This window comes from Pristis pectinata, chromosome 23, assembly GCF_009764475.1.
Source record: "Pristis pectinata isolate sPriPec2 chromosome 23, sPriPec2.1.pri, whole genome shotgun sequence".
In the NCBI taxonomy this organism is placed as follows: Eukaryota; Metazoa; Chordata; class Chondrichthyes; order Rhinopristiformes; family Pristidae; genus Pristis; species Pristis pectinata.
The window spans coordinates 10950429-10959135 of NC_067427.1; the positions used below are offsets into that span (position 1 = coordinate 10950429).

General features: G+C 45.2%; 1 protein-coding gene across 1 annotated transcript in view; it reads right to left on the minus strand.

Annotated features, from left to right (window-relative positions):
* LOC127582134 (netrin-G2-like) overlaps nt 1–3075 on the minus strand; it is a 70169-nt gene extending 67094 nt beyond the window's left edge. The window contains exons 1-2 of the mRNA XM_052037184.1: nt 2949–3075; nt 2093–2657 (exon numbers count right to left, since the gene is read on the minus strand). Coding sequence (XP_051893144.1) covers nt 2093–2326 — 234 coding nt within the window. The 5' untranslated portion in view covers nt 2327–2657; nt 2949–3075. The remainder of the gene's footprint in view (nt 1–2092; nt 2658–2948) is intronic.
* Nucleotides 3076–8707: the final 5632 nt, after the last annotated feature.

Sequence of the window (8707 nt, forward strand, 5' to 3'; positions counted from 1 at the left end):
AAAATATCTTGAACTCCCAGATCTGTTGGCGCCATGCTGAGTTACCTGATCTCGGAAGGGAGTGAATTTCACTAATTGTGCAAACTGTAATTTGAAGAATTATCGTTGCAGTGGGAAGAAGCGAGACGAAGGTGACCGAGAAAGGGTAGAAGCGGGTGGTTGTACTAATGTTTCAGTGATAACTCTCAGCTGCTCCGCACGTTGTTTGTAAACTACTTTTAAAAGTAATTCGATTTATGAAATCGCGGCTGAACGGAGACCCGAGATCTCTCCTCAATTCTTCGATTCCTTTCTAATTGATTGCTCGGGTTTTACAGCACAGCGGTGGGAAATTAAGAGGCATAAATCCTGTTGCATATTCAATTCAAAGTAGGTTATTGTGGATTGTTGAACTAAAGAAAATCAGCAGGTGTGACGGAGAGAGGCAAAGCTTTCAACTCTGGGCGGGAATGTCGTCAACATTCAAGCCACCTACTTTAAAAATGTAATTTCTGAGTTCTCTTTTTTTAAAAAAAAACGAAATATTACATCGGTCGATAAACGTTTAGCTGCAGCATTGCGTTGCAGGGTCTCGGTCCGAAACGCCGACCATCCCTTTGCCTCCGCAGATGCTGCCTGACCCGCTGAGTTCCTCCAGCAGTTTGTTTTGTTTTACTCGGGATTCCAGCATCTGCAGTCTCTTGTGTTCCCATTGTATGTCCCCGAAACCCAACTCCAATGTGCATCATCCCCTCCCCGTCCCTGCCCCGCGCAGTCCGCAACAGGGAAGGCGATCGTCATTATGTAAATTGGGGTTTAGCAATTCCAAATAACATTGGGGGATTTTAACAATCTGCTCGGTGGCTAATCCGGAGGCAGTGTGTAGAGTATGGATTCTGTACAAATAGATCTGTCTTTTTAATCATGCACCAGACTCTTAGCATCCATTCCAAATAACTGCATGTCTATTAGTCAGCTGTTTACTAAACTAACCTGATGGCATTCGTTCTCAACTGAATTATTTATGTTGTAAAGTGCATTCATTCTCGCTCCTGGGCAATGCACCGAGTTCCAGTTTAGCAAACCCAGTTTCCAGACCGTTAGTGAAATTACCTCTGAATGTTCCCTCTCTGCACAGTCAGCTGATGCTCTATCCAGGTTGACAGTGCGCGTTACCGAGCGCAACTGCAGAAGCAAAGCGCTGCCGGCGATGTAGTTGAGAGAAATTGATAATGATGAATTCTCCTTCCACCGCCTGATGCACGGCGTGGACGGTAATAACCACCCAGATACAGGGCGGACGGGCACTCAACTACTGGGAGTTTCTTCGGTTATATCTTGGCAGCTCTGATGTCTTTAAGCTGCTGGAACCCGGAGAGAAACCAGGCAAAACATACACTCCCAATGGTCCTACGGGCCCCCAAGACGGGGGAAGAAGGAACACTAATGGAGTAATTTCCTGGATGTGAATTCCATGGAGAAAGCCGCGGTGTGCCAGTTCGGCTTTTCGCGCTCTCCCTCCCTCCCTCTCAGTGAATTTCCCAGCAAAGTGTTGGTGCTCCTCTCACGCACCCACCTTGCTACGCTCACTTTTGCTCAGCTGCACACTGAGCCAGCTAATGTTCATAGAACATACAACAGTGCAGTAACGGAACAGGCCCTTGGGCCCGCGATGTCTGTGCCGAACACGATGCCGATTTAAACTAAATCTCTCTGCCTGCAAATGATCCACATCCCCCCTCCACCCATTCATGTGGCTATTTAATAGCCTCTTAAACGCCACTATCGTACTTGCTTCCACTACCCATGGCAGCCCGTTCCAGGCACCTTCCACTCACTGTGTGGAAAGTCATCTCGTTTAAACTTTCCCCCTCTCACTTTAAATGCATGTCCTCTCGTATTTGAGTTCACGCCAACTCGGGCGAAGGAATAGCCGCAGCAATAGGCAGCGACGTGCCTCTTAAAGTTTACTCGGGAGTCAGACCAGTAAATGAGTTTTTTTTCCCGTGGATTTAGAAAATTAGGCATCAGATACAGATGGAAACATCGTCTCCTGTCCACGTCACTCCCGCAGCCCCTCTCCCCCCGCCCACCTCCCCTCCTCACTGCTTACCAGGGCACAGAAGCGCTCGGGAGGGTCTCCACAGGTCACCCCCTCCGGCTCCACCTTCACCCTCAGGAACTGCTTCATGGACACAGGTCTCGGCTGACACGCGTAAAACTCCCAAGAAGGGCCGGCGTCACCGGTGTTCACCAGCGACTTGCAGCTGTTGTACTGGGTCCGGGCCGGCAGCAGAGAGTAGATAAGGGCGGCCAGCTGCAGCACAGGCATGGGGCCGGAGCGCATGGTCCCCGGGCGGAGCGCACACACAGGCTCGGGGCGGATGGCGAGGGTGCAGTGCCGGCCTCAGCATGGGCACCAGTCACACACCAGTCGGAGATCGCTGCATCCCCGGAGCTCCATTCTTCCCCAGAGAACTCAAACCTATCTCCCGCCGGCAGCAAAACCTCATAGATCCAAATACTTCAACGCTCTGGTTCGATCTGGCCGCTGTCCAAATTCCAACGAGCCGCTGTAAAGTCTCCCAATCCCACTGGGATTACTGGGAATCCGTCTGGACGCGCTGAGTCCTACACCTCTCCAATCCTCTCCAAATTCGCGTGAGCATTGTAGGTAACTAATTGTGTGTGTGAGAGAAAAAAAAGACATGGGTGTGAGATGACACGGGCGCACAACTTAAAGAAAGCTTCAAACGCTGTAAAAGTGCCTCCCCCCCCCCCCCCATCACTCCTACAGACAAGAGGGGTTCCCCGTCGCACGGCGGCCACGCGTGGAAGCGCGGGCTCAGAGGGACGGAGTGGGGAACGGCAGGGAGTTGGGCGCACACTTTACTGCGGGAATCAGGGGTCATTGGTAGAGAGACCGAGAGGTAGGGAGAAGAACGAGGATAAAAGAGGGAGAGACAGACCTGAAGGAAGGAGGCGATCCGGTGTCTTAAACATAACGCGCGCTGGAGGTTGAGGTTTGACGGGCTGGCTTTACATTAAGGGTTTGCTGCTTCGTGGCCTCCCCTCCCGGCTTCAAGGGCAGATGGTCGCACATGCCGTGGTCCAACTTAATGCAGAGGCTAAATCCTTCTAACATCACTTTCAATCACTATCTGTGCTTTTATGTCAGAGCAGCATCAAGTCTGCGCAACTTCCTCCTGCACAGCCTCGGGCTCTGCTCTTCCCAATCAGCTTAAAGGGAAAACGCAGAGCCAAATCTGCTCTTAAAGGGACAGGCTGCCGAAGAGCCGTCGTTGGAGTGGGAGATTCGGAAGTCCGCAGGGAATCTAGCGTAGGGATGGGAAGGGGAAGACTGATAACTCTAAATTTACCCCAGTCAGCTTTCCCTCAGTGGGATGGGAGAGACAGTCAATCGTTTCTGGGGCACTTTTTAAAGGCTTGTCGAATCTTCCGATCGGCTTTCGGGGGGAGGGGTGATCAAAAGTCATGTAAGTAGATGTACTATTAAGAACTACAGGGATTTTTAATGGGAATCGCAATGTAAAATTGGAGCGAGCCAGCTCTAAAAGAAACACGGTCTTAAAGACAAAGGTATTGCCATTTCAAGGCAATTGATGAATTCTTCTATTGAAATTCTATCGGCGGGGCCGCCTGTCAGCACTGGTCTGGGTAATTTCACAGGTGGGACTCCGGAGTGAAAGTAGAGACATTTTCTCCGGTCCATTTTGTGGCAAATAAAGGCCCGCAGGATGTGGTGAACTTTAACCTGAAATCTGCGAGCCGATTGAAGGCATCACACAAAGCCGTTTACACTGCGCTTAATGGAGTTAAATCCCCTCGCCAGATGGGACAAGTTCTGCAGAGCTTCAGTCTGCGGATCACAGAACCAATTTGTCTACGCCACTACCCAAATTGATTTTTTTTATTAAGCAACAAACAACGCAACAAAAAGATAAATTATTTACAGTTAACGGACTGCACTGCATCTACTCTGTATGATCTTTGACTTAACCCTGCTTTGCCTGTGGGACTTTTGACCCAGTTCAAATGTGCGCTGCTGCAGAACGATGTCAAGTGAGAAGGCAAAAAAAATCCTGCAGATGCTGGAAATCTGAAATTAAAAATAGAAAAGGCTGGAAATACTCAGTAGGTCAGTCAGTATCTGTGAAAAGAGAAAGAGTCAACGTTTTAGTTCATCGGGGAAGGATGAGGGCTGGAAGGAAGAAAGGGGAACGTTTATGATAGGATTGCAATGCAATCGACGAGGTTGCCAGTTGAGAGAGGCAGGTGAAGACTTGTTAGCTGCAAGTGATCTGTCTGGGTGAGATGTAGGTGGAAGGAGATGGGGGAAAACGGGAGAGAGAAAAATAGTGGAACTGTGAGATATGGAACACTGCCATGTTGGAAATATGAAATAAAAGAGAATGCTGCAAATATCCACCAGATCAGGCAGCAGCTATGGAGGGAGAAAATCTAAGCTAACGTTATCTGTTAATGATCTTTCATCAGAACTGCTCAATTCTGCTACAAACGTGAAATAGTTGAATTCATTGTTGGTGGTAGTGTGCTCAGTTGGAATATCAGGTGCTGTTCTTTGAGCTTACTTTGGGCTTCCTTGGAAGAGTATACGAGATCCAAGACTGAAAGGGCGTTGTGGGACCCGGATGGAGAATTAACATGAGAAGCAATTGGAAGATTAGGGTCCTCTTCTGCACCGAATGAAGATCTCACCCAGTTTCCGTTTGGTTTCCCAAGCGTGGAAGAAGCCACATCATGAGTATTGAATGTGGTACATTAAATGTGAAGTCCAGCTGGAGCAATGATTCGCTAATGCTTCACCCAATTTGGTTTTTGGTTTTGGTTTATTATTGTAACGTGTACTGAGGTACAGAGAAAAACTTGTCTTGCATACCGTTCGTAGAGATCAATTCATTACACAGTGCATTGAGGTAGTACAGGGTAAAAACAATAACAGAGTACAGAGTAAAGTGTCACAGCTGCAGAGAAGTGCGTTGCAGGTAGACAAAAAGGTGCAAGGTCATAACAAGGTAGACTGTGAGGTCAAGAGTCCATCCCATCGTATAAGGGAACCGTTCAGTAGTCTTATCACAGTGAGATAGAAGCTGTCCTTGAGCCTGGTGGTAATGTGCCCTCAGGCTCCTGTATCTTCTGCCTGATGAGAGAGGGGAGAAGAGAGAATGACCCGGGTGGGTGGGGTCTTTGATTATGCCGGCTGCTTCACCAAGGCAGTAAGAGGTATAGACAGAGTCCACGGAGTGGAGGCTGGTTCCCATGATGTGCTGGGCTGTGTCCACAACTCTCTGCAGTTAGTGCACTGTTTTCGATGCTCATGATCGGAGAAAACAAATACAGATTGAGTTATTTGCTTAGCATAACATGCCCACGGTTGTGAACCTGAGTTTCCAGTTGCCTCTCACTTTAATTCTCCACCCTGCACTCACTCTGGCTGCTTTGCCTTTGTCCTCGTTCACTGTTCCAAGGAAGCTTAAAGTAATCACAAGAAACAGCATCCGATCTCCTGATTGGGCGCATCACCATTATCAGGACTCAAAGTTCTCAAAATTCTAGCATTTTTCTCTGTCCCCATTCATCTTTTTACATCTCCTTCATTCAGATCGTCAGTAATTAACAAGCCGCCATCACACTCAGTAGGCACCAATACTATTTGTGCCACAGTCTCTCGTGGACACAACCCTTTCATAGACTCTCTCTTTGTAGCCTTTACCCCCTCTACAACTTAATTCCTGCTTGTTTTCGAACCTTGTCCAGTCAACTTTAAATATTAACCTTGTTTCTCTCTCCACAGACGCTGTATATCCTGCTGAATATAAATGGAACATGGTTTGTGTTCCGTCCTACAACTACTACCACGAGGGAACCAGCCAAGGCCGAAAGAAACGCGTTCATATCTTAAGTGCCATGTAAAATGAAAATATAACATGTAACAGATTAGCACTTTAATCGGCGTCACTAATCCTGCCAGCTAACAAGTAGACAAAAACCAAGCATGTCCTCTCTTTCATCCTTTTAGTCACGACTCGTTCCCAAATTGGCTCCGTGGTCATTAAGGGGTATTTCATTCCAGGTCCGAGAACCGGTACTGATCGGGACCCAACCCCATACTTAATTGTCTTAATTGTCTTTAAGGTAGAAGCTCTTACCTATCTGCTTGAAAAAAACTGGGCAGGTACACAGCAAGCAGCCAACCACCCTTCATTGGTTTGCGCGCCCTATAGCGCAGCCCTGATACCGCGTGCTTCCGGGGAGGTAGACACACGGGCCAGGGAGTTAGAGCAAAGGTTGACCCCATATTTCTGTCGTCAAACTTTATTTCTGGTTTTATTTCAGATTTCCAGTATTTGCCATACTTTGCCTTAGGATATCAATTGTGTTTATGCTGGTTTGCTGTTAACTTCCAATTCCTGTTTTAATACCAGAATTTCAAGTTTCAGGAGCTTTTTTTTGTTATTCAGAGAAAGGAATCGCGTTAAAACACAAATTGTTTTTGGAGGGGAGCAATGCGGAACTGAAATCTATCGCAAATTCACATCATCTTGTCAGAGTTTGCAGCTATGACTTTTTTTATTGAAAGAGATTTCGAGGGATTCATTTCCAAACCACATGCAATCAGTTTTTTTCAGTCTGCCAAAATTGTTGCATTTGTGGATAATATTAAAACAGAGAAGTAATAAAATAAGGATTTGGAACATATATGAAAAATGGCTGAGAAGCGGCAAATGAAGCTTAGCTATAAGGATCACAATCATGAAGTATAACACGTAAGGCAACACAACGTGTAACATGAAGACCAAACGAATAGAATTGTTGCAAGAAGTTTCTGAGGGAACTTAGTTTTGTAAATATGGGGGCAGTCTTTGGTGTAATTCACTAACCCGTGTCCTCCCTAAAGGCGATTAGTATCAGGGTCGTGCTATTGGGCATCATAAGCCATTAAAGAGTGGTTGGGTGCTTGTTGTGTAGGTCGTACCTGTCTGGTTTTGTTAAGACTGGTGGGTAAGAGACAGAGGAGGCACTGGGGTACTTTACCTGGGCGGTGAGCGAGCCAGCATTTTCACAGTGACTGCCTCTAGAATTCTGTTGCTAGATTCCCATCAGTCGCCAAAGACTGCCATTTTAGGGCGTTCGGGTCAAATTGCACCTCCCTTGACAAGATCAGAACCAATTTATACATTTAACAAGATAAAGCAATGTTGTAGAGCCAATAATGAGGTTGTGCGGAGTCGGTGCAATGTTTGGGTGAAGGCATGCTCAGCTTGTTATTAGGTGCCAATGTGGTGATGATTCAGAAACAAAAGTGTGTAGAGAAGGCGCAGAGAGTCAGTAAATATGACTTCAATTACAAGATGGTCTGGCTTTTTATTTTATTTTAATACACGGGTTATTTTATTTAACAGTAAACAGTATTTTAACATTAGTGAACGCAGCTGGGGCGAAATTTCTCTGAAGTATATAAATATTAAGCGGCTTAGCTCTTAAATCCAAAATCTTGTTTTAAAATAAGGCTGCTGTATTGGTTTAGACGCTGAAAATATCACCAAGCAAACGTAATTTATGTCAGAAAGGACTTATACATTGAGCAGACGGAGGACAATTGGAGTATTAAAAACACATTTAAAATCCCGACCTCTGTAATCCTGCTATGAATGTAAAGGATGTTTCAATGCATTGAATGTTGAAGTCAGAGAGTTAGTCGCTGAACATGATGGGCCAAATGGTCTTTGATCGTACTTGAGTTTTCTTATGTTCTCATTAAAAAGAGATAACAAAAGGTTATATTTGGAAACACATGGTTATATTACAACTCTAAAAGAAATGAAATAGGTTGTTCTCTCTTAAAATTATATTATAGAAAATCTTTTAACATTGCCCTTTGTTGTACTTATACTATCTGCCTGCGTGTCTATCTAAGTGTATCTAGGTATCTATTTATCGATATTTCTACCTGCTTGTCCATTTGACTAGACTGCCACTCAGTTTATCTGACTTGCATCTCCGGTGTAATCCATATGAGCTGTCTGTGTGGGGTATGCATATATTTTCAATTATAACAAAGCTATCCATAATCTGGATGTGGTTCTATCTATTCTTCTCTCTCTCAGTAAACTGCAGTGTTCAGTTTCATTATCCTTACACCACCTCCGGTAGGAGGGTCACTGGTTTTGAACAAATCATCCACTCTCACATCTCATGCTGTATTTTTGAGACAGCATTTCGGAAGATCATTGACGGATAACTTATTTTCCTTTATAAATACCTCTCCTATACTTTTTTTTTAACAATTATACAACAGTAGAAAGCAATATTTATGTGTCACTAGAATATCTGCTGCGGTTATTAACATTGCTGTTATAGTCACCCTTTTAATTATTGTTCCTGCTGCCACCCGACAACCAGGGTTATTGGAATTTCAAGTCATTATCATAACCGATTGTTTCCTCTAATCCTGGTCAATTACGTGAAGTTTTGTGACTTAATTTTAACTATCATGCCCCTCACGCGATAATTTATTTGGTCTGTAAAGTTGTTTGATTCCCCGTGTGATAGGTTGAATCCCCCTGCTGTTAAGGTGTAGAACGCTCATCAGCATCACATTATTTAGCCTTCAACGTCTGTAGTTTGATATGAGAAAACAAGTCACGATCACTCTACTTTAAGAAAAAGGTATGACCTTCGTTAT